Source organism: Lygodium microphyllum, chromosome 11 (assembly GCF_053477565.2).
Source record: "Lygodium microphyllum isolate KBCC chromosome 11, Lygodium_microphyllum_v1.1.10, whole genome shotgun sequence".
In the NCBI taxonomy this organism is placed as follows: domain Eukaryota; kingdom Viridiplantae; phylum Streptophyta; class Polypodiopsida; order Schizaeales; family Lygodiaceae; genus Lygodium; species Lygodium microphyllum.
The window spans coordinates 151,746,954-151,774,277 of NC_141145.1; the positions used below are offsets into that span (position 1 = coordinate 151,746,954).

At 40.8% G+C, this 27,324-nt stretch overlaps 1 protein-coding gene across 2 annotated transcripts in view; it reads right to left on the minus strand.

Annotated features, from left to right (window-relative positions):
• Nucleotides 1-27,324, minus strand: part of ALG3 (asparagine-linked glycosylation 3) — a 155,635-nt gene that overhangs the window by 102,598 nt on the left and 25,713 nt on the right. Inside the window, exon 2 of one of the 2 annotated variants that reach the window (XM_087688386.1) lies at nucleotides 6,472-6,644. The exons of the other annotated variant lie outside the window; for it this stretch is intronic. Within the exon in view, the coding sequence (XP_087544512.1) occupies nucleotides 6,472-6,644 (173 nt within the window). The remainder of the gene's footprint in view (nucleotides 1-6,471; nucleotides 6,645-27,324) is intronic. 2 annotated transcript variants of the gene reach the window in all.

Genomic DNA, 27,324 nt, shown 5'->3' on the forward strand with positions numbered 1-27,324 from the left:
TCTCCTTGAGAGTTTGTAACAGCCATCTAGGGATTGTTTTTGCTGCATTTACAGCAGCCCTTTCATGTTGTACTACATCTTCCACTCCATGTGGCAAACCATCATCAATACCCTGCTTTTCAAGTGCATATGGTTCAACAACAGCTTGCTGTATTATGTCTAGCCAGCCATTTACAGCTGGCACGGACTCCAAAGAAAGTAGCAAGAGACCCTCAAAGACATCACCAACATCATGGGTGGCTGGCATTTGAAACTGATCATGTGAAAATGCCACCTTTTCAGCAAATATGACATCCCTACTAACAAAAACTTTCTTTGTGTGTGGGTCCTATGAGCAATAGCCCTTGCTTTCTGAACTGTAGCGAGTAAATATGCATTTTACAGCCTTGTCATCAAGCTTTCCACAAAGCTCTTTCGGAAGATGTGCATAGGCTATGCAACCAAACACCCGAAAGTAGTCAACCTTGGGTTTCTTGCCATGCCAAGCTTCAAATAGGGTGATCCTCTTTAGTGCCTTAGTGGATGCACAATTCAACACATGATTTGCACACTGAAGGCCTTCTAACCAAAGGCAACAAGTTCTTTGTAATGCCAAGCACAAACAAGACATCTAGAATCATAAAGTCAAAACCATCTACGGCAATAATAGTGACTATCCCAATGCTACAAACATCATAATTGTTGTTGTTCGCACATGTAACACGCTTCCCAACAAGGACTGAATACAAAAAGGAAAACAAGCACTTCCTAGAAGTGATGTGCTTTGAAGCACTACTATCAAAATACCATGTTTGCTACGTTTCAACAGCATTAAATGCTGAATCGGCCATTGAAGAATCATAACTGTAAGTCAAAAATACACAGTCCCCCTCCACAAAGTTGACTAAAGCATCACCATCAATAGATTTGCTATGGCTATGTCTATTGGACAACCAACCCAAAGTCCTTTTTCTTCTCTTTGGCTAACCTCTTACAGCATTCATCAATATAGTGACCTAGCTTCTTGCAATAATGACATTTCCCCTTCTTTTTAGACTTTTTTATGTCTTGGACAACCTTAATTGATGGCTGTTTAGCATCGCCCTTTGTTGATTTTTTGCATTTTACTTGACTTTTCCTTTGCCTTTAAACTTGGAAAGCATAGCCACATCTCCTAAACGCAATGTAACATTCTTCCGAGTCTATTCTTCTTGCAACAAGAGGCCTTCCAACTCCACAAATATAAGGGAATGCCATTCCCCCCCTCCCTCAAAGACAACATCAAAGAGATGTGGAAACCAAGATATGACACTGGTACAGAGTTCAGTGTGATGTTTACCAATTCAGCATCCTAAATGATTTCATTCACATTGAGCAGCTGCCCACGCCAATCATGTATGTGAGTGAGGTGATTTGTCATGCTATCACCCTCATCCATGTTCACATTGGCTAACTCTCTACGGAGATAATATATTCTCGCCTCGTTATGTGCTGCAAACATATGCTCAAGTATATCTGTGCTGATTTTGAGGTCTTACAAGAACGGATGTGTGGAATGATCGATCTTTTCACTAAGAAGACAATCAAAGAAAGTGTATGTGCATCTTTTAAGTCCCATCTCCTCTGATTCTCAGTAGTAGGGGGAGGAGGGGCAACAGCACCAATAGCCTATCCTCTAGCGTTACGCTGAGGAGTTTGAGGTGCAAGACCTCTTGGTCCTTGCAAATCACCTATAACATAGTCCCACAAGTCCTTCACTACAAGAAGGTTGCGGACCATAAAACTCCACAATGGATAGTTTGATCCATCAAGTTTGTTTTCCTAAAGGAGGACACCAAGGATGTTGCTCCGATCATTAGTCCCCTAATGTGCCATCCTGTCAGTAATGGACAAAAATCTGCAGCCAAATACTTCTCTACTGAAGTATACATTGTACTCCTCAGAGTACCAAAAATCCCCTTGAGATTATGCAACAAATACTAAACTGTCACACAAATGCCAAAGTGTGCCCAATTTGACCCAAATTAGGACTCAACTATAAATAACAGCAATGCATTGTTGTACCACACCTACCTCGTAATGTGTGTCCTCAAAAGTACAAATTATAGCAACTTAATGCTGATTCTTACTAAAATTTACTAAGTTTTTCCAATATTTTCTACTCAATCTAACTGTAACAACAATTAAATGCTATTGTAACGCTTGTTGGCTGCCTTGGGATACATGTTGGGCAAAAGCCCGAATTTCTTCCTAAAATTTCAAAGAAATTGAAGAAAATTGTACCTTACAGCTTGAATTTCTATAGTAATGCCAGCCAACAGCGAACAGTAGCTAGAATCTGCCTCATAATGCATACCGGAGCCTCTAGGATCAAAAGCCCCAAATTTCTTGCACAAATGTCAATGAAATTGTGCAATGTCGACGTTTCCAATGAAGATTCGCACGTGGGACTGCAAATCGGGCAAAAATCTCAAAATTTTTTGTGGGAATCTCAAAGAAATTGTAAATTTCTTCGAATTGGTTGTCAATTTGAACTCCAAGAGTAAAAATTTAAAAAAGCCCCAAATTTTGGGCAGCATAAGCTGAGATTTCGAAAGAGATGGCAAAAATGGATGGAAAATTGCAAAAAATCGCAAGGAGGGCTGAGAATATAACGGGCATAGGTGAGAAAATAAGAGGCAGAGCTGAAAACAGCACTAGCTCCTGCAAAACTGTAGCTCCTCAAGCTGCATGTAGGCTATGTATGGGACTGTGCATAGGACTGTGCGCAAGCTGAAAACAATAGTAGCTCGTCCTTCTCTTCCTCGGGCAGAGAGCTAGTTGACAGCAACAAGACCTTAGGTGGGGCGGCACCAACCAACAATGGCTGAATTGAATCCGCACGTAGAACCTGCTCTAATACCAAATGTTGGAAAATGACAGCCAACTATGGAGGAGAGAAAAGAGAGACAATGAGAGTGTGCTGAAGCAAAAGAGTAGTGTGTACTTGCTAAATTGAAAGAATAAGAATGAAAGTACAGGATAGGTCTAAAATAGACCTAGCTCTAATCCAATTAGAGTTAATTGACTCTAACTCTAACTTTAAGAGTGGTGACACAACTTATAACTTTAGTTGTGTTCACACTAGGAACTGAAAAAGAACTAAAGACTAAAATATTGGGCATTGCCTATAGTATTGGGAAATTCTAAAAGCAAATGACAAGTGTTTGTTGAAAATGACAAGTATAGGGATACTTGTCTCTTCAAAATGATACATGTCCTCTTCTAAATACCACATGTCACTTTTCTAGAGAAAGAAGCATCCAAACCTTCCACTCTAAAAATCTCTCAAATGGTTAAGAATTTGAGATAGTTGCTAAAGACAAAGCTGTTCCTTGCCAAATTCCGGAACCTTTGACATAAACAAAATTTCCATTTGAGCAACTTCCAAAAAATAGTAACCTCTTAAATTTTAGAAGCCTCCAAATTTAGCTTCTGGAGAGCTTCATTATACAGATTTACCGGTTCATGGTTTGTTTCTTCGATCATGAGCATCTAGTTTCACTTTCTAAAACCACTCATTATATGAACTTCTAGTCAATGTGACTATCTTAGTGTAAATTCTTAGTCATCTAAGCTTTAGGGTCAATCTGACCACTTGACTAAACTCTTAATTTCTCTTTTGTATCTCATCAATGATGACCCAAGTATAATTATAAGGCATTCAGGCCATTGGCCACCCTTAAATAGAAAGATGAACATTTAATCATATTTTGAAACACTTAAATAATACAAATCATCTTTCAAAGTACATGAGCATCAAATTAATTTGGAATCATTGAGTTAATATATCTTGGTAACAATTGATATACAAAAGATTTGTTACACCCCAATCCTCCTGACCCAACCCCTCCCCCCGTTCCAACCTTGCCCATATAATCCCCAACCCCATCCTTGCCCTTATAACCCTCCACCCCACCCTACCCTTGTAACCCTCCCGAGTCCCATTCCACGTTCTTGCAACACCCTTGCCCTTGTCTATAGCTCTATCCACCCTCACTTGTAGACCATTTCACCCTGCCACTGCCTACAACTCTAATTTTAACATTATTAACCATGTTATAGAATCTGTCATCATTGGAGGAATGTGACAACCTTGGTAGGCTATCTAAAGGGAGGTAACAACAATTTTGGGGTCCTAAAGGGCAGGAAACCACATGTGGGACTCCTGTTGATAGTGGATTGTGGTCAATTGGCCATTTACAGCAGAGGAACACTCAATTTCAATCAATTTTGGTAATAAAACTCAAAATTTCTCTCTCTCCAACTACCTCTCTATTCTCTCAACTAATTCATAGCTTTTCTCAAAAGATCTCAGCCAAATTCAGTCAATAGCAAGATGTGGATGAAGAAGTTTTGCTGCTAAATCCTAATTTACAACAAAAAATAGGGTTTACCAGTGACCCTGAGAAGAGAGCTTAGAATTCAAGGCCTAGGACTTGAATTTCAACAACTAAATTTGAAGAACTTCAAGAGATTCACGAGGCCAACCAAGCAACATTAAGTTTAGGGCAGAATTTGTCATCCAAGGAGCAAATTGAAGGCAATCCTCAAGCAAACCAAGGGGTGAATTGGTTTGTAGGCTTGTTAGTTGCTATGGACAGCAAGATGCATTAAAGATTGAAGGAGATCATGTTGGATTTTAGTGTACTTCAACCTTTAGCAATACAAGTTAAAGAAATACAGCAAGGGGCGCCAATTTTGGGGCCAACAGGTGTCAATGTTAATCAGGTCATTACCACCCTTTTTCCGAAACCTAGGCTGGTTTCACCTATCCCACTAGGCTACTCTTTCGATTGCTCACTCATTGTCTACAAGTAGCATCAGTAAGTCGATCCTATTGGTGTACAAATCAGTGTGCTGAATAAGAGGGTCTCACTTCTACAGTTCTCACCTCTACACACACACACACACCCCCCCCACACACACACATCCAAGTTCCTAGTATTAACATTTTTAATAATGCTACTTCTAATTTGCAACATTTAGTTTTAGGAATTTGATTTAGAAACATGAACTCTATCATACTTTAGAAACTTGCGATGACATGGAGTTTCCCCGTCTGCCCCTTCTCAAAAATTGTCATTTCCATTTCTCAATGTCTCATAGCTATGGTTTAGATAGTATGGAAAGGGACCTATAGGATTCTCCACTGCATGAAGTTGAGCCAAGGATGCCTAAGGGCTATTCACTAGCAATATGTCAATCAAGGGCATCACTAACCATGCAAGGCTGACATGCATAACATGGTCTTAACCATCAATGTTAGCACCTACACCAAGGCCTTGCCAAGCTAACAAGTTCTAGAACCTTCAGCAATGCTACCTGAGATTTGGGAACCCAATAGGAGCCTAGCAGCATAGCATATCTAGAAATCATATCGCCACTTGTTCTTCAATGGTAAAATCCCTTTTGTGTATGCCACACTTGCTGAGATCTAGACCCTAGTCCACTCTCATTCACCCCATTCGTGGACATTGAAAACAGCTTCCAGGAGACCTAAGACACCAGCAGTAGGAGCTTAGACAATCTTGAATCATTCCTCCAAACTTGAGAATACAATAGTCTATTCTTCATGTTCCCAAATGGCACCCCCCAATGGAGCTATACTCGTCTGCCTTCTCATCTTTCATTGGTTCCTCGTAGACCATCTTGAGAGGCCTTGCATATATATGTGATGGAGCTATCCTCTTGCTCCAGCCACATTGTTGAGCCTATGTAGCTCCATGTTTTACCTTCAGTAATACAACTGCCACACTTTATATTTGAAACGGCACCCCCCCCCCCCCCCGGCCACCCCCCCAAAACAAAAGAAAGCCTTCATTGCTTGCTATAGAATTGCTTGCAATTTGAACAGAGTGAAAACTGCAAGTATTGCAAGTCTTTATCATGTTCTTGCATTGAGCATCTACTTTACAAGGTTTTGCCTATCTGTCCTTTCCATTTACTGTTCCAAAGTTTTAAATATAAGCTTTTCATTGCATTTATACTACATAGTAGTAATCAATCATAGCAATGATAGTTTGCGGAAGTGTTTGCCTTTAAACTTGCATGTTAATGGTTTGCATACTGCCAGTTATCTGTTCTTGACATCGTTAGTGCCAGCATGCATTTCTGATGAGTCCCCTGCATTTTCTTTTTTCAATCTACTGTACACTACAGGAAAATGGTCTTCTGATGATGACACTTTTCATTTCTAAACCTTCTGATACAAGACCATCACTTTATAGCTTGGACTATATCCTGAGGACACAATGCTGATTTATAAAGTGTATGGATAACCTTGACACCCCATGCATGAATTGACACAATCTGTTTTTATAGAAGAAATATTTGTGATGACTGATTAATCAAGAAATACCTTTCAGAGAGACCCAAAATGGATCCAACAATAATGCATTGTAAAACTTTCTTTAGTATAGCATCATAGAAATGAAGTAGAGATTGAATTACTTGGGCTGGAAGAACAGCCCCATCTGTCAGGTATTGAATGGCTGAATAAAAGTAGAGGAAACCTGCAGGATACACAAGGGGTCCTGTGTCTCCTTTGAGGTTGGTATAATTTCGCTCTCCTGCTAGAAACCCATTAACTTGTGTCATATATGCATCCCAATCAATTTTAGTGTCTGCATACAAGGAACTACACTCAATAAGTGTCGCTAGAATTAAAATTAGTTTTAATATTGTCAGCTAAATTAGATTAATGAACTGAGTTGACAAATCAAATCTAAATTCTGGCATCCCTAGCTCTTGGCATGTGAGAACATTGCATTGGTAGAAGTGAGGGATAAAGGCACAAGACGAGTAGGTCAAGGACCCCAATACACAATTTGAAACTTTTGTTGAATTGAAATTTTGGACCTTATAATTTAGCTCACGTTAAAAGTTTCACCACCAATGAGCAGCTCACTTGTGCAAGTAGCTCAAGTGCATCAGCTCTTTGGACACATTTCAGCCTTAAGGGCTCATTTAGAAGAATAGACTTGTTACTATCCAAGTTGATCTCTCTCCTTTTAGCTCCCATAGTTTTGTTGTAATAAAATTGCAAGGTTCGGCGTTGGAGAATGCATCTACACCATGCATGGGAGTCAATGAAGCAACCAACCATCTCCTCTAGGCATGAGGAATCAACAGAGCACCTCTAAAACTCCAACCCCAATAGAGGACATGTATTTTTGAAACCTCACTTAACATGTGGATTAATTTATAATCACATGGTTAAGTAAATGTTCCACATGTGAGGTGTAACTCGGGTTAGAGTAAATTTACCAGCCCGGGACTCGAGGAAATCACGAGATATCAAAGGCAAAAGTTGCTATAAGTTATGCTGCACAGGTGCTTGGTGGTATCTGGTGCTAGTTGTTGGCCTAGGTCATTCATTTGACCATAAGTGTCAGTTGGTGACACTAGGAAAGTGGCGTTTAATGGTACCTAACACCAATCTGATGGTCAAAGATGGCACAAAGACACTAGAGAATGGAAGTTGTCTCGCCAATTTATTTTATTGGCCAGCCATATTATTTTTCACGGCATGGAAATAATTATTAAAATAATTTTAAGTATTTAAAGACTGAAAATTAATATTTAATTATGAATAATGCTGGAAAAACCATTTGGAAAGGCTGCCACCTGTCAAAAATGCCCATGCAAGACTATAAAACGTCTTTAGAGGCTAGAGAGAGGCATTTTCAGTGTATTCAGCTTGCAAGAGAGAGGGACGAGATGCTGCTGGTCTGATTTACAACCATTGGAGTACCTTCTCAGGCAGCCAAGGGCAGGAGAAGACGAATCAACAGCAAGTGACAGCATCTACAGGCTGTTGAGACAGAGCAGCAACAGTAAATGACTGATTTTCTTTAGTTCTTTGCATCTACAAGCTGTTGAGACAGGGCAGCAACATTAAATGACAGATTTTCTTCAGTTCTTCGCGAAAAAAGTATGAATTTTCTCTCTCCTCAGCATTCTCTCTTATCTCCCAACCTTTCTACAACCTTGCTCAAAGATCAGCATTGAGATCACTAGAGGCTTAGAAATTTCAGATTTCTCTGTTGTAAACCCTAATCTGCAACAAAATTTAGGGTTTACCAACAACCTCGGGAAGAGTGCCAGAAATTGGAAGCTCCAATACTTGGATTCAATAAGGCTGAAGCTGTTTTTAATCAAATTCAAGTGAAGGGACCAACAAATCAATGAATTTGGGGCATTTTCCATCTCCATCAAAGCGGGTAAAGGCAAATTGATTGCCCGAATCAAGGGGGAAATCAGGTTGAAGACTTGCTGGTCATTTTGAACAACAAGGGGAGTTGAAATACCGAAAGGGATTGGAAGAATCCCATTGTATATCAACTTCTTTTTCAATTAAGTTAAATAAATACCAAAAAGGACGCCAATTTTGGGGCCAACAAGGTGTCCAATGTCCAAGATTATATCGTAAAGTGTACTTTTTAGTTTTGTGAATTTGTTAATTGCTGTAAATAGTGCTTAATCAGGTTATTTACCACCCTATCCGAGGAGAAAGGCTGGTTACATCACGCAAATTTCTAGGCAATTATGTTACAACCACAGTTTTATTGCGAGAAATCTCTATGTTTGTGAAAAGAACAATGTAGAATGTATAGATCTATACAAGACAAATGTCTAAGCAAATACTCCAAGAATTTGAGCTTACTTGCTAGCTACCGTTTCTAGGATTTGGCAGGTTGAAGTCTTCAAGTGGAAACTATTAAAATAGGGGATGGCAATGGAAGCAAGAAGTAATTGCTATAATAGACTACACAAACACAAAGAACAAAGAATATTGCACAAAACAAACGAACTCATGAAGAATATGCTCGAGGAATGGAATCCATATACCAAGGCACAAGACCATACAAAATTCAGGTATCAAGTCACCAACAATAGGCAAGGTCTCCCTCTCTCCACCAACATGCAGATCTGCAAGTATCACACTAAGAAGGAGGAAGCCTGTCTAAAAAGGCAAAAGGATACCAAACTGGATGACCCATCCACGGCTGGTGATGACCTGCAACCACCCTTCCTCCTCGGATAGGGCGGTAAATAACCTAATTAGGCACTATTTACAACAATTAACAAATTCACAAAACTGAAATGCACACTTTACCATATAATCTTGGACATCGAATACCCAATTGGCCCCAAAACTGGCGCCCCTTTTAGTATTTATTTAGCTTAATTGAAGAAGAAGTTGATGTGCAATGGAATTCTCCTAATCCCTTTTGGTATTCCAACTCCCCTTGCTATCCAAAACAACCAGCAAGTCTTCAATCTGATTTGCCCCTTGATTCGGGAAATCAATTGGTCACCCGCTTTGATGGAGATGGAAAATGCCCCAAATTCATTAATTTGCTCGTCCCTCCACTTGAATTTGACTAAAAACAGCCTCAGCCCTGTTGAATCCAAGTCTTGGACCTTCCAATTTCTGGCATGCTTCCCCAGGTTGTTGGTAAACCCTAATTCTTGCTGCAAATTGCAGTTTACAGCTGAGAAATCTGAAATTTCTTGGCCTCTGGTGATCTCACTGCTGTAATCTTTGGAGCAAGGCTGTAGAAAGGCTGGGAGATAAGAGAGAATCCTGAGGAGAGAGAAAATTCGGACTTTCTTCGCAAAGAACTGAAGAAAATCTGTCATTTACTACTGTTGCCCTATCTCAACAACTTGTAGATGCAAAGAACTAAAGAAAATCAGTAATTTACTGTTGTCCTTTTGTCTCAACAATCTCTAGATGCTGTCACCTGTTGTTGGTTGGTCTTCTCTTTTCCCTGGCTACCTCAGAAGATCCTCCAATGGTTGCAAATTAGACCAGCAGCATCTTCTCCCCCTCTCTTGTAGATTGAACACCCTAAAATGCCTCTCTCCAACCTCTAAAGACGTTTTCCAATCTTGCATGGGAATTTTTTACAACAAGTAGTAGCCTTTCCAAATGGTTTTTCCAATATTATCCATAATTAAGTATTATTTTTCAGTCTTTAAATACTGAAAATCAATCTAATAACTATTTCGATGCCTTAAACAATAAACTGACTGGCCAATAATTAAATTGGCTAGACAACTTCCATTCCTAAGTGTCTCTGCGTTGTCTTTACTTTACCTTCTGGCATACGATGCATGTCTTAATAAACCGCTCTACATCATGCCTCAAAGCTGGCCAATAAAAGAAATGCTCCACTGCCTTGATCGTGGCATCAATACCTTTGTGTCCTACATACGAAGGAGCATGACTTTCAGTGATAACTCTAGACCTTAACTACTTTGTGACACACAATCGTCCATGCATCATCAGAAATCGTGCCTTTGGCCATTGCAAAGCCGATCATAAACATTAGCAAAGTCCGAATCAGCAACATATTGCTCTTTCATGGCATCCAACTCAGTGTGATAAACTATGCTGACGGCTAAAATTTGTGGCTTACGTAACAATGCATTAGCCACAACATTCTTTTTACCATCAATATGTACAATCTGAGAATAAAACATAGAGAGAAAATTTACCCATCTCATATGCTTCTCCACCCTCATCATAGTCTTTTGCTGCCCCTTTGGGTGTCAAGTTGTCATATACTAGTTGCTGCAAAAAGGGTGCATTTACTGAATTTACATCAAATCCAACGCCAAACGGAGCATTTGCATAACCAGCATTCATTTCTTGAGCCCCATAAGCATTCAGAGGTGTAGATGCAATACCAAACATGATGCTTTGTGCCCCAAGCATCAAGCCAATGCTGCCATACATAGAGTTTTGCACATTTTCAGCCATACCCGAATACATTGAGTCTTGCACACCATGCATTGGTTGTTACATACCATAGGGATTTGTGCCATACATTCCCATATGCGGTCCTTGTCCAACCATAGCATAAAAAATCATGCTTCTACCAAAATATCCTGGCTACTCCATCATAGCATACATGCCCGACTATCCAAAATCCATTGGATTGGCACTTCCATGATGGCCTTGCACTTGCATTCCTTGCCCCGTAGGTACCAACTCGTTTATTTCATTAGCAGCTTTGGAAGCTTCAAATGAAGGGTTTGGCATTATCTTTGGTGTATCGTGCTATCCCCAAGGTGTAGAAGACGTCTTTTTCTTCTTGCCTTTGCTGTCCTTTGGAGCATTCAAAAATCGGGTAAATTGAGAATCCTTTGTCAATTCAACAAAGAGATTTGTCGCTATCATTATCCGATTCTTGAACTAGTCATCAAATTCCTCTTCACTTTGCTAGTCATCAGCCTCCGTATGCCCTAAAGGCCGTGCATCTTGCCCAATAGCAACATTTTTAACTTGTTGTCCAGGGTCTGTGAGCCTTGTCCAAGGTCAGGCATTGCACTTCCTTCATTCCCATGTGAATGTTCATATTGAGAGGCATCATCACTGCTTGAGTCCATCTCACTGTATGAAGACATATTGCTGTAATTTCTCAGATGAGAGTAAAAATCAGCACTAGCACAAAGCAAGGGATTGAGTGGTAATCCCTGCGATGGAACCATGCAACTAGCCTTTCTCCTCGGGCCTACCAAATCAAGGGATTGAGTGGTAATCCTTGCGATGGAACCATGCAACTAGCCTTTCTCCTCGGGCCCACCAAATCAAGGGATTGAGTGGTAATTCCTGCGATGGAACCATGCAACTAGCCTTTCTCCTCGGATAGGGTGGTAAATAATCTGATTAAGCACTATTTACACAACTAAGAGTAAAATCAGCACTACCACAAAGCTTTGGCTTGCAATCAAGTGCCTCGGGCCCACCAAATCAAGGGATTGAGTGGTAATACCAGCGATGGAATCATGCAACCAGCCTTCTTCCTCAGATAGGGTGGTAAATAACTTGATTAAGCACTATTTACAGCAATTAACAAATTCACAAAACTAAAATGCACACTTACCATATAATCTTGGACATTGGATACCTTGCTGGGCCCAAAACTGGTGCCCCTTTTGGTATTTATTTAACTTAATTGAAAAAGAAGTTGACGTACAATGGGATTCTCCCTATCCCTTTCGGTATTCCAACTCCCCTTGCTTTCCAACATAGCCAACAAGTCTTCAACCTGATTTCCCCCTTAATTTGGGCAATCAATTGGCCTTTACCCACTTTGATGGAGATGGAAAATGCCCCAAATTCATTGATTTTCTGGTCCCTCCACTTGAATTTAACTAAAAACAGCTTCAGCCCTGTTGATTCCAAGTCTTGGAGCTTCCTATTTTTGGCACGCTTCCCGAGGTTGCTAGTAAACCCTATTTTTTGCTGCAGATTAGGATTTACAGCAAAGAAATCGGAAATTTCTCAGCCTCTGGTGATCTCGATACTGTAATCTTTGGAGCAAGGCTGTAGAAAGGCTGGGAGATAAGAGAGAATGCTGAGGAGAGAGAAAATTCAAACTTCTTCATGAAGAACTGAAGAAAATCTGCTGCTACTACCCTGTCTCAACAGCTTGTAGATGTAAAGAACTGAAGAAAATCAGTCATTTACTATTGCTGCCCTATCTCAACAGCCTGCAGATGCTGTCACCTGCTGTTGATTCGTCTTCTCCTGCCTTTGGCAACCTCAGAAGATCCTCCAATGGCTGCAAATCAAACCAACAATATCTCCTCCCTCTCTCTTGTAAGCTGAATACACTAAAAATGCACCTCTCCAACCTCTAAAGGCGTTTTCTAGTCTTGCATGGGCATTTTTGACAAGTGACAACCTTCCCAAATGGTTTTTCCAGCATTATCCATAATCAAATATTAATTTTCAATCTTTAAATACTTAAAATTATTCTAATAATCATTTCCATGCCTTGAAAAATAATATGACTGGCCAATAAAATAAATTGGCGAGGCAACTTTCATTCTCTAGTGTCTTTGTGCCATCTTTGACCATCAGATTGGTGTTAGGTACCATTAAACGCCACTTCCCTAGTGTCACCAACTGACACTTATGGTCAAATGAATGACCTAGGCCAACAACTGGCACCAGATACCACCAAGCACCTGTGCAACATAACTTATAACAACTTTTGCCTTTAACATCTCGTGATTTCCTGGAGTCCCGGGCCTTGAAAAATAATCTGATTGGTCAATAATTAAATTGGCTAGACAGCTTTCATTCCTAAGTATCTCTGCGTCATCTTTGACCATCAAATTGGCATTAGATACCATTAAACGCCACTTCCCTAGTGTCACCAACTGACATTTATGGTTAAATGAATTACCTAGGCCAACAACTGGCACCAAATACCACCAAGTACATGTGTGGCATAACTTATAACAACTTTCGCCTTTGACATCCCGTGATTTCTTCGGGTCTTGGGCTCATAGATTTACTCTAGCTCCAATCACACCTCACATATGCAACATTTACTTAACCATATGGTTAAAATTTAATCTACATGTTAAGAGAGATTTCAAAAAATACATGTCCTCATGACATGACCAATCCACCGGCCCAAGCTAGTCGCCATAATACCAATCAAGCAGCTGAAAATTGGCATCAAACTCAAGGCAGCCAGCCTTAACACACTCTAGTATAAAATACAAAATGCCCACTAATACACAGCCCTAACCCATGACATGTACAATCTACTAATACCCTCTCTCAAATCATGGGTCATCGATACAATAGAATATACAATGATAAGAACTCATCATAGTACATACAATGATAACACTTAGGACCATGAACACCCAAGCAATGGGTAATCAAGCCACCACTAAGGTACCTCAAAAAGACACTAATAATGTCCACGTTAATCATACAAATCCCTAAAAACAAAAAGTAGCCATAGCAACTCTTGATATATATCATGAACCAACTCTGCAAAAAGCACACCATGACCATGGATTCTCCACATTCACCCAAATCACCAAAGTGTTCCCTTATGGATTCCCTGCCTTCGAACCCCCTCGTAGTATATCCAACAATGACATTCAAATAGGACCATGGATACCCAAGCAGTGGGTGATCAAGCCACCAGCAAGGTACCTAGGAAAGACATTGATATCAATGTTATTCATACCAAACCTTGAAAATAAAAAGTGGCCATAGCAGCTCTCGATACTCGTCATGAACCAGCTCCACAAAAAGCACATCATGACCATGGATTTCTCCCTTTAACCAAACTATCAAAGTGTCCCTATTGAGCTAAAAATTCGTTACATATTAATTAGCTCTTTAAAACAGCCCCAAAATAACAAATTACCAAAAGTTTCATTAGACGGAAAGCACTTCTAGAGAGTGTAACCAAACTTTTGTATATAAATTGCTACCAAGACATATTGGCTCGATGATTCAAATTAATTTGATGCTCATGTACTTTGAAAGGCGATTTGTATTACGTGAGTATTTCAAAATATAAATAAATGCTTATTTTTCTATTTAAGGGTCGCCAAAGGCCAAAACACCCTATAATTATACTTGGGTCGTCATTGACAAGATGCCCAAGAGAAACTAAAATTTAGTCAAGCGGTCAGATTGACCAAAAAGCTTAAAACAACTAAGAATTTTAGACTCAGGTAGTCAGATTAACTAGAAACACATATAATGAGTGGTTTTAGAAAGTGAAACCAAATGCTCATAATCAAAGAAATAAACCATAAGCCAATGAACCTATATAATGAAGCTCTTCGAAATCTAAATTTGTCCACTCCTAAAATTTAGCAAGTTACTATTTTTGAAAGTTGCTCAAATGGAAATTTTAATTGCGACAAAGGTTTCGCAATTTCACAAGGAACAATTTTGCCTACAACAACTATCTCAAATTCTTAACCATTTGAGAGATTTTTTTAGTAGAGGGTTTAGAAGCTTCTTTCTCTAGAAAAGTGACATGCGGCATCTACAATAGGACATATGACATTTTGAAAAGACAAGTCTCCCAAGTCCCTACACTTGTCATTTTCAGCAAACACTTTTGAGCACCCAAGCCTCATGCCTATATATTGGATGTCTCTTTCTTTATTTGGAATAAGCTCTCATACTGAAATTTCAGCCACATGCTTTGTACTTTCCTATCCAAGAAGCACTTTCTACTTAGCTTTAATCCGAGCACTAAAGAAGAAAATTAGCTTGCTACCTAAAGTTTGCAAAAATTAGAATTTCAAATTCAAGCACTCAATGCCCATGGTTTGTTCCGGTAAGTTCCTATAAAGAGGGAGGGGCCGGTTTCCCTCTCAACGTGGTGTCGTCTCTCTCTCTCTTTTTTTTTCGTAAAAGGTAATTGTATTAATTACGAAAAAAGTACAAGTTTACTTGATTACAAGATACATGATGGCACTAAGCCATCATGTGAAAAGGTTCTAGTTCTAAGAGTTACAAAGTCATGGCAAAGATGTAGAGGAAATTGCCATATGCCAGGGACGCAAGTCCTCCCGGGAAAGTAAGTCCGAATGCTGAAGAAGATGTATCTGCCAATACAAGAGACCCTTAAGCCTAGCAATATGCCACTGAACATTACAGGCAGAATCAAAAAGAAAAGCATTCCGAATGGTCCAGTTATGCCAACAGCCCCAATATCGAAGAAAGTGAAACACGAGCTTCATATGTGGCTGTGCCGGTGTTGGGTATTTGGACTGCACAAAGACCCAATCAAAGAGCCTTAGCGAGAAACCAACCACCGCTCTCCAAACGGCTGACAAGAACGACCATATTTTCTTAGCGATAGGGCAAGAAATAAATCGGTGACGGGCAGATTCGACACTGGTGGTGCAAAAGAAACAGTTGCCATTGGATATTCATCGCTTGGAAAGAGCCGAAGCAAGCGGAAGACCCCCAATCATCACCCTCCAAAGAAAGACCTTATATTTGAAGGGTGTCTTGTTCAGCCACCCTTCCATCATAGTTGCCCTCCACCATGACCGGGATTTCGCAATCCCCATAGAGCATTAGCTTTAGTGACCAGCCAGTGATGATCTTTAATCAGAAGATGATAGACCTGGTTAGCGGAAGCTTTGCCTAAACTCAGCCGGCCTTCAAAGTCCCAATCCTGCCAAGGACGATCCGAAGCAAGGGCAGGAAAGGGTTGTCTGCTCTGGAGCACCATCAAAAGTTGTTCCCATAAATGCCTGTATTCATGAGGGATCCTAAAGATCCTCCTGGCTGTACAAAATGATATTAAAACATTGTGACTAGCAAGGGTGGCATCCGCGACTGAAGTTAAGCCCAAACGTGCCATACGGTTGAATTGTGGTCGAAGCTCTTGTTTACCTTCCCATGAAAGTAACTGCGAGACTGCCAGCAATTCCAGTTGAAAAGAATTAGCAGCTAAGCGATCCTCCGCCGGATGCCACTGAGCCTTCTGGAGGACCAGTTTCCAGGAACATACCAAATGGGCAAGCAGTGATGAAGAGGAACTAGAGAATCGGGAATCGGCATTAAGAACATGCCACCAAGAACTCTGGATTTGGGTATTGCCATGCCGAAGCCCATGCTCCTCAAGGAAATAATGGGCTATAACGACCCACGGATGATGATCTGAGCACATGATGCGGAAAAGAGACCAATGGAGGGCTAGCATGTGAGTTTGGGCATCCAAAATAGCTCCTCCACCCATGCGTTTGGGGGTGCACGCATGCGACCAAGAAATCCAGGAAATGCCTGCATGCAAGGAATCTTTCTTCCATGACATAAAACGAGTCAGAGCATTCAAAGTAGTAGTAGTCCAGGGCAGCAAGGGCAAGAAATATGTGAGCATCGGCAACATAATTGCCTGGGCTACTTTGAGGCGAACATGGAATGGCCAAGCCTGAGACTTGCAATACAGGAACTTAGCCGCCAGTTTCTGAGAAGTCCACTATAGAAGCTGCTTTGGGGAAACATCAACGCCCAAGGGGTAGCCAAGATGCCTGACAATGGAGCCACGAGGCACAACAATACCCTGCCAGTTCAATGACTCCAAATCCGACTCCGTGCAGCTGAGAATGGCTGATTTCAACGCATTGATGCGAAGGCCGGAAGCCTGACCAAAGAGAGCCCAAACATCCAATGCTTTGCGAAGGTTATCCTTATCCGCCCGCAGAATCATAAAGCTGTCATCAGCCAAGGATTGACTAATGAAATGTTGTCCAAAAGGAAGCGACAATCCAGCCAACTGAGTGGAAGCTGCTATATGAGATAACATCGAAAGAACTGGATGAGTCGCAAGGGCAAAGATGTAAACGCCCCGAACAACGTAGTATGCTTAACAATTATGATATTTGCTTGTTTTCGAGATTTAATAGAAAAGAGAATGAACACTTAAAGCTGAAAATGAAAATTACTCACAAAATTACAGCCATGAAAATGTAAAAGTAATGGAGACAAGATTGAGGGTTGAAGATGGGCAACCCCCCCCGAAGGAATGTATTTCTGCTCAACCCAAGTCCCTTAGGGAAGAGCTCAGTTACAATCAACCTGAGAGTGAGAAGAAGTAATTCTCACTCTCACAAGATCATGCAAAGATGTACAAACACACATGCATTATCTATTATGCAATGATAAAAACTGATTTCTTTACAGTATGAGAGAAGAAAAAGGGAAATTCAGCCTTTCTCCATCGTTGATCAGCAGTACATGGATAGGGCTTGCTTCTTGTAGCTAAAATTAAAGAAAGAGCTCAAGAAGGAGGTGCTGTAATGAATTTACAGGCTTGCTGTCTTGTAAAACAGTAGTGATAGAAGAGGGAATATGGAGAAATTTGATAATGGAGAAGTGGGGGATGATGATGGGGATGGATGGGGCCAGTTTCTGGCTATCTGTGGGTTCTTTACATGAGTTTACAGCAAAGAAAAATGATATTGAATGAAGAAAAACGAGCTCTTATTTATAGGAGAGGGGAGAGCTAGTACAAAAGGGAAAAGTGGAGTAGCACAAGACAAGTGTCCAGCCACATGTCATGAGATGTGACAAGTGGTGGGACACTTGGAAACTTGTGTGACAAGTGTCTTGACACTTGTCTCTTCTCTATGGCCTTCCTTTTTGGGTTGAATACTGTCAAGAATAGAAACAACCAAATTTAGTAAGTACAGTCAGAGTACAGAACTTACTATTTTTAGAATGACATCCCTATTTTTTAGGACTAGCATTTTTAGGCTAGTTCGAGGCTCCTAAAATTTAGGGACCTCCTAAAATTTAGGGATCTCCTAGAATTTAGGGACCCCCCCAATATGGGTATCATATGAAAGCTTTTTCCGTGTACATCGCAAAAATGGTATCCGAATCTTCATGTGACTTTCTTATGCAAAGAAATGTGCATTTCAAGCTTTCAGCCCACACATGCACATTATACAAGCATTTCATGATCATGCCATCTTGTTGATTGTAACTGTCTGTTCTGGTGGATCTAGCCCACACTTCAAGGCATCAATCCTTTCTGTGTGCGAGTCTAACCCTGATATGCGTGAGTTCTAGTCACAGGCGCCCAATCGGGTCATATAGGTGGAAGTGTGAACTATCTTTTCTCTAACCCACCGTGTGGGTCCACCATAACCTGTGACCACTCATCAGTGGCCAGCTCCAATGCACTTTTCTTTATATCTAATTAGTGAAAAGGAAATAAATTTAATAAATCATTATATAGACAAATTAATAAAAAAGGATACAAATTCTGTTTCTATAGAGTTGTGACAGCCCTCTGGCTTTTATTCAGCTGTCCTCAGCTGAAAAGCTTCTTGATATTGCTGTAGAATATTTGGGTAATCCTTCATGAATTTTTCATCTACCCACTATGCATCTGTTGTGGGTAGATTTTTGAATTTTAGTAAGAATTTTCGTGTCACAAGGCCACTTCTCGTGGTTCGATCCTTGAGAAATAAAATCTTTTCAGGTTCCAAGAGTTGCTCTGTTTCTTCAACTTCTGGGGGATCTTCAGTAATGGGTTCCTTTGGTTCTGGTCCTATGTAAGGTTTTAGCAAACTTACATGAAAAGCATTGTGTATTTTCCAATGAGCAGGAAGCTCAAGTCGATAAGAAACTTCATTTATTTTCTCAATCACTTTGAAGGGTCCAAAGTATCTACTGGAGAGCTTTGGAAAAGATGAATTTTGACCAGAACCTTGTTTGAGCCTGCTTTTATCAAACTTTAGCAAGACATATTGACCTTTTTCAAAAGCCAAAGGTCTTCTTCGTTTATCTGCTTGCTTCTTTTGTCGCTCTTCGGAAACTTTGATAGTGGCTCGAACTTGATCCATTGTGGTTTTTAAATCTGAAGCAAACTCATCAGCAGCAAAAATCTTATCTTTAGTGCGAATAATTGGAGAAGGAATCACTTTGCCCTGTACTATTTCATTTGGAGCTTTCCCTGTGGATGAGTGCACTGTATTGTTGTAAGCAAACTCCAATAATGGAAGATATTTCTCCCATTGTGACTTATGTTCACTAACATAAGCTTTCAACATATCCAAAAGAGTGAGATGCATCACCTCTGTTTGGCCGTCAGTTTGAGGATGAAAAGCTGAGGAGAACTTTAAAGTGGTTCCCAAATTCTCAAATAAAGCACGCCAAAAGTTACTTGTGAATTTGGAGTCTCTATCTGAAATGATCTCAGAAGGCATACCATGTAATCTGAAGATATGTTGAATGAAAAGTCTTGCAGCTTGTGCGGATTTCAATGTTTTATGACATGGAATAAAATGTGATTGTTTGCTGAATCTATCAATTATGACCCAAATCATATCATGACCTTGAGGTGTTCTTGGAATACCTGAGATGAAATCCATTGTGATAGATTCCCATGGATCTTTGGGCACTGGAAGAGGTTGCAACAATCCTGGAATCTTCTACCTATCATATTTAGATTTTTGGCATACCAGACAAGCCTCAATGAAGTTATGTGTATCTTTTCGTAATGTTGGCTAATAAAAGTAGCGCTCAATTGCACTTAGAGTGGCTGCCCTCCCTCTATGCCCTGCATAAGGGGGTTCATGACTTTCTTTAAGCACCTTTTATCGAACAGGAAGAGTAACACAAAGGCGATTGTTCATGAGAAGGTAACCATCTTTGATGGAATAATCTGGATGAGAACCTCCTTGCTATAAATTTGACCAAATTGCTGCAAAATCAGTATCTTCATCATAAGTATTCTTCATCGTTTGAAAATCTTCATGATGAGCCACGGTAATAGTTGCAATGCGAGGCACTCTAGAAAGTGCATCAGCAACTACATTTTGTTTCCCTGGAGTATACATAATTTGAAAATGAAACATAGACAAGAAATTTTCCCATCTTGCATGTTTCTCCTGCAAATGCTTTTGAGTCTTGAAATACTTCAAGCTTTGATGATCGGTTTTAATAAGGAATTCATTGCCTAAAAGATAATGTTTCCATATCTTTAAAGCATGAACCACTGCTAAGAGCTCCTTTTCATAAATGTCATACCTTTTCTCCACATCATTTAGACGGCGGCTTTCAAAGGCTACGGCATGGCCTTCTTGATTTAGCACTGCACCAATACAATCACCGCAAGCATCTGCTTCCACCACAAATGGTTTTACCAGATCTGGAATGATAAGAACAGGTCCAGAAGTAAGAGCTGTTTTCAGCCTTGTGAAGGCTGCCTTCTCTTTTTCCTTCCATTGGAAAGAGATCTTCTTCTTTGTAAGGTCATAAAGTGGAGAAGCCATATGTGCAAAATGCTTGATGAAGCGGCGGTAATAAGAACATAAGCCAAGAAACGATCGCACCTCATGTACATCACGAAGATGAGGCCATTCTTGGATTATCCTGATCTTTTCAGGATCCATCTGAATCCCTTCAGAAGAGATGACATGCCCAAGGTAATTTATTTTATGCATGAAAAATTCACTCTTTTTACCATTTACCAAGAGTTGATTTTGTTGTAGTAATTGTAGAACAATTTCCAAGTGTTGATGATGCTCCTCTTCATTCTTGCTAAAGACAAGAATATCATCAAAGAAAGTACCGACATATTGTCGATGCTCTCTAAAGATGCGCTCCATCATTCGATTAAAGGTGGCTGGTGCATTGGTTAATCCGAAAGGAACCACCAAGAATTCATAAAGACCGTATGAAGTGCGGAAAGCAGTTTTGTGTACATCTTGTGGTATTACCCTAATTTGATGGTAACCACTCTTTAGATCAATGCGGCTGAAAACCTTTGAGCCTCCTAGACGATCCAAAATGTCGTCAATTCTGGGAATAGGAAACCGATTTTTCACGGTGATTTTGTTGAGGGCTCGATAATCAATGCACATCCTGAATGTGCCATCTTTCTTTTGAACAAGAAGAACCGGTGAACAAAATGGTGAGCTACTTGGCCTAATTAGCCTACGGTTGAGTAGGTCTTCGACTTGCTTTCTGATTTCTTCTTGTTGAGGACGGCTCACACGGTATGGTGCTATATTAGGAGGAGAACTGCCCGGGATAATATCAATATGATGGTCTTCTGGCCTTTCTGGGAGAAGCTGATAAGGAAGATCTTCCAAAAAACAATCTTTATACTTTTCCAAGAGCTGAAGTTGCTCTTGGTTTTCAGCATTCATATTATCTTTTACATCAGTGACATAAAGCAGACAACATTGAACACAATCCTTAATTGCTCTAGAGACTTGCATATGGCTTACCATAGGTATGGTGTCTCCAGAAACCCCAGCTTGGATCTCGTACTTCTTGCCTTTGTTGGTGAGTTCTACCTTCTTTTTCTGAGAGAAGATGGTTGAATCTACTCTATGATTCCAGGGCATGCCAAGAATCACATCGCAACCATCAAGGTCTCCGATACAGAAGGTATCTTCATCACTGTAGCCTTGAATTTGAAACTTGAGCTTGCCAATGTAGGGTATCACAGTCTTCACTGTGTCACCTTCATCAGCATTTAAAGCTTGGCGAACTTCTGCCGGAGTGTCCATCTCTTCGTTCTTTAATCCAAGCTCTTTAGCTAATTGCAAGGAAATGATATTTTCATTCGCCCCAAGATCTATCAAGAATAGTGCTTGCTTACCTTGCAACTGTCCCCAAGCTTTTAATAATTTGCGCGTCTCTGGAGTGTGAGTTGTGTTTGCAACTACATCACTGATAGCATTGATTTTCACTGGCGACTTAGGCTTGTTGTCAGAAACCTTGCTTTGTCCCTTGTTTGGACATTGCTTCGCTATGTGGCTTGTTTGTCCACATTTAAAGCACTTCCCTTCTTTCATGAAGCGTTGCTTTTCTTCTTCGGAAAATTGCTTTGCTTGTGGGTATAGATTGGAGCGAAATTGAGGAGCATTAGCAGGTGCATAGGGCTTCATCTTCTTTTGATTTGATGGCTGCTTTTGCCACTGTTTTTGTCCTTCATTTGGGGCTGAATACTCCTCATCATCAGCTACTCTCTTCTTATCATTCTTTTGGAATGATTTGTTGCCATTGTGCTCCATTTCCCATGTCTCAGCATGGTCAATGAGTTCCCTAAGACTAGAACAATGATAATGATTAAGAGCAGTACGAAGTTTAAAATGCAAACCTCCTTGAAACTTCCTAAGCTTTTCCGAACTGCTGATCTTCTTGAAATGTTGGACCTTCAAAAGTAGCTCCCAAAATCTCTTGGTATAGTCACCAAGTGACTCATTTTTCCTTTGCCAAAGCCGATCCCATTCCATTTTTACATCTCTTTTGAAATGAACAGGAAGAAATTGGCTTTGTATCAGGCGAACAAAGGACCGCCATGATTTTGGGGCAGCATGATCATATTCCAACCCCGTCCACCAAGTATGGGCTAAGTCGGTTAAATGTAAAGCTGCAAACTTAATCTTTTCTTTTTCTTTATACTTGTCACGACCATACAAAATTTGAAATTGACGAATAAACTTCAGAAGAAGATCAGGATTTCGGGAACCATCATACATACTGAACTTGATCTTCTTTTCAAGTTGAGATAGTGACTTAGTCTTCTTCTTCTTCTTATGCCTTCGTCCATGCTCGGATATTGAGGTTGAAGATGATGAAGTGCTTGATGGGGATGAAGATGGAGACAAGGGTGAAGAATGTCGACGCCTTTGACGATGATGAGGTCTTCCACGAGAAGGGTGTGACTCTTCATTACTAGAAGAGGATCCATCAGAATAGGCGCGAGATGACTTTGAAGAAGAGGATGAGCTTCGACGCGATCTCTTTCTTGAAGTAGAATGGGACTGCCTCTTAGAAGTAGTTGGACTTCTTGATCGGCTCCTTTCATTGGTATGGCTTTGTTTCCTTGAAGTAGATGGGCTTCTTTCCTTGAATTCTTTGGGATTCTCAACTTTTTCTAGTTTGAGAAATTGCTCACGAATTTGCTGATTCTCCTCTCTAAGACTTTGAATGGCTTGAAGGATAGCACTCGATTGATCCATTGAGACTAAAGAAAAAAAAATATGCTCACGCACTCAATGCAAGGGCTGAAAACAAACAAACTTATAGTTGTAAGCACTACCAGTGTTGGGGGTGAGGACCGAGCCAAAGCTCTGATACCACTGTAAACGCCCCGAACAACGTAGTATGCTTAACAATTATGATATTTGCTTGTTTTCGAGATTTAATAGAAAAGAGAATGAACACTTAAAGCTGAAAATGAAAATTACTCACAAAATTACAGCCATGAAAATGTAAAAGTAATGGAGACAAGATTGAGGGTTGAAGATGGGCAACCCCCCCCCGAAGGAATGTATTTCTGCTCAACCCAAGTCCCTTAGGGAAGAGCTCAGTTACAGTCAACCTGAGAGTGAGAAGAAGTAATTCTCACTCTCACAAGATCATGCAAAGATGTACAAACACACATGCATTATCTATTATGCAATGATAAAAACTGATTTCTTTACAGTATGAGAGAAGAAGAAGGGGAATTCAGCCTTTCTCCATCGTTGATCAGCAGTACATGGATAGGGCTTGCTTCTTGTAGCTAAAATTGAAGAAAGAGCTCAAGAAGGAGGTGCTGTAATGAATTTACAGGCTTGCTGTCTTGTAAAACAGCAGTGATAGAAGAGGGAATATGGAGAAATTTGATAATGGAGAAGTGGGGGATGATGATGGGGATGGATGGGGCCAGTTTCTGGCTATCTGTGGGTTCTTTACATGAGTTTACAGCAAAGAAAAATGATATTGAATGAAGAAAAACGAGCTCTTATTTATAGGAGAGGGGAGAGCTAGTACAAAAGGGAAAAGTGGAGTAGCACAAGACAAGTGTCCAGCCACATGTCATGAGATGTGACAAGTGGTGGGACACTTGGAAACTTGTGTGACAAGTGTCTTGACACTTGTCTCTTCTCTATAGCCTTCCTTTTTGGGTTGAATACTGTCAAGAATAGAAACAACCAAATTTAGTAAGCACAGTCAGAGTACAGAACTTACTATTTTTAGAATGACATCCCTATTTTTTAGGACTAGCATTTTTAGGCTAGTTCGAGGCTCCTAAAATTTAGGGACCTCCTAAAATTTAGGGATCTCCTAGAATTTAGGGACCCCCCCAATATGGGTATCATATGAAAGCTTTTTCCGTGTACATCGCAAAAATGGTATCCGAATCTTCATGTGACTTTCTTATGCAAAGAAATGTGCATTTCAAGCTTTCAGCCCACACATGCACATTATACAAGCATTTCATGATCATGCCATCTTGTTGATTGTAACTGTCTGTTCTGGTGGATCTAGCCCACACTTCAAGGCATCAATCCTTTCTGTGTGCGAGTCTAACCCTGATATGCGTGAGTTCTAGTCACAGGCGCCCAATCGGTTCATATAGGTGGAAGTGTGAACTATCTTTTCTCTAACCCACTGTGTGGGTCCACCATAACCTGTGACCACTCATCAGTGGCCAGCTCCAATGCACTTTTCTTTATATCTAATTAGTGAAAAGGAAATAAATTTAATAAATCATTATATAGACAAATTAATGAAAAAGGATACAAATTCTGTTTCTATAGAGTTGTAACAAAAGAAGAGAGGGCTCAATGGGCACCCCTATCTGACAGAGCGGGCAAGGGCAAATGGCTCGATAACGCCTCCATTCAACATGACTCGCGAAGACGCCGCTGCACTGATGATGTAGATCAGTCGAGACATCCGATCACCAAAGCCCATAGCAGACATAAGCTCTGCAACAAAAGACCAGTCCAGATAGTCGAAAGCCTTTTCCAGGTCCAATTGAATTAGTATGACCTCCTGATTAGAATGCCTTGCATAATCAATCGCCAGTTGCGCATTTAATACATTGTGCAGAATGTTTCGGCCCTTAATGAAACCATATTGAAGAGGATGCACAATGGCAGGGAGATGCTTGTGGAGCCGATTCGCCATTACTTTGGAAAAGATTTTGTACATAGAACCCATTAAAGAAATTGGGCGCCAATGTTTCAACATAGACGGCGAAAAACCTCAAAGAACTCATTGGTGAGACTATCCCAGCCAGGACTTTTATCCTTGGGTAAGTGTAACAAAACATCCATAACCTCCGCCTCACAAATATCTGACACCATAGTGGCTTGCATGTCCTGTGGAACCTGATTACGGACCAGGTTATAAAAAACTGAACGGGCCTAAGTAGTTTGGGCTGAAGGTGAAGAAGTGGAACCAAGAAGGTCAATGAAATAATTCCTACACATATGCACAATAGTCTGCGAATCAAGGACCAGGTGCCCTTCTGCATCCAGGAGTATAGTCATATTCTCTCTAGCAGGAGAGGCCCGGAGGTCTCGAAAGAACTTATGAGTCTGACACGCATTATCTTGCAAAGTCTCCGTCAGATGCTGCAATTTGGCCTACTGATACGATTTCAACTGAAACTCTTGAATAAGATGAGCCACACGCATTGCCAGTGCTAGTAGAAATGCATCATCTGGAGTGTCCACCAGCAGAGAACAGACCAAAGCCAACAAGTCCTCCGCTACTTGCCGACGCTGTCGACAAAGAGAGGCATGATGGATTCCATACTGCCGAGCAACCTGCTGCACATTGGAGAGCAATCGTTCAAACGAAACAGTGCCCTGAGAGGAGAAGTCCAGTAAGAATCTATCAATCAATTGCTGCATATAACCCTGAAAGATTGCATGCTTCAAATAAGACGAGTTAAAACGCAAAGGGAGCCTCTCCAGAAATCGCTTAAAAGGTGCAATGGGTTGTGCGAGCATCTCAAGCTGCAGAGGAAAATGGTCCGACAATGCATATTGCTGCAACACTTTCATTTCAAGCATCTCAGGAAGGAAATCATCATTCTGCATGATGTATATGCGGTCCAGCCGCAACCATGTTGTTGCATACTGAGCGGAATGGAAAGTAAACCGAAGACGGGTGCAACCAGGACCAGAGATCTTGCTTAAGAATAGCAAGAGCCAACTCATGCCACCTGCGGCTTTCCGGCGCGTCCATTACTGAATGCTCCGATGTGGACTGCAAAGAATCAACACACATATTGAAATCCCCCATGAAGAGGCCCCGTCTGCCAAGTGACAAAGAAGTCTGCAAAGTATGCCAAAGCTCCCGGCGCGATAAAGGATCATTCGGAGCATAGAGGCCAAGTAACCATAAGATTTCTCCATCGAATAAAATTTCAATCACCACAAAGCGGCCATGCACATCATTTTTAATAAGAAGAGGCTGATATTTTTCGTGTACAATCATGAGCACACCAGAATAACGCATGGCCTGTGTCCCTACATAGAACAGACGAAAGCCATGGCAGTCCACAACTTTTCCGGCTTCACCGTGACTCTTGTGTTCAACAGTACACAAGACATCCCACTGATTCTCATGCAATACAGTCCACATGGCATGTTGCTTATGGCGAGAACAAATTCCTCGCACATTCCACGTGGCTATTTTCATATGTTTTTTGTAAAAGAAAATCAGATACGAGGCACAGCTTGCCTCGATTTGACCTTTTCTGCGAGAATGTCCAGGACTCCCTCATCCAAGAAATCAGCCAACACGGCAAAAGAGTTCTGCGGACCAGATTTGGAGGTAGACGGCATATCTGCTGGCTTGGGAATGGAACGGGGATAACGATGATCCCACGGGGTAATGACGTTGCCTCTGGTATCAAAAGCCAGCTTAGCTGGTGGACCCTTTGGATGATCCGAATACACTCTCCGAGTGGGCTGAGGACGGGGGGCAGAGGAAGCCATCGCAGGAGGAGAGTGCTCGGCATATACAGCTTTGGGTACTCTAGAGCAACAGTGTGTACACATACAATTTCAAGAGCCTCATACCAAATTGAGGCTTTTTGACACTTTAGTTATGCCCACACTACTCTACGGGGCAGCCATTTGGGGCCCAAGCCTTTATCATACTAGACGGATGCCACTTATGGACTATGATGGACCGGAAGCACAACATTATGATGGCTAGGAACATATGGAAAGACCGTTGGTCATGAT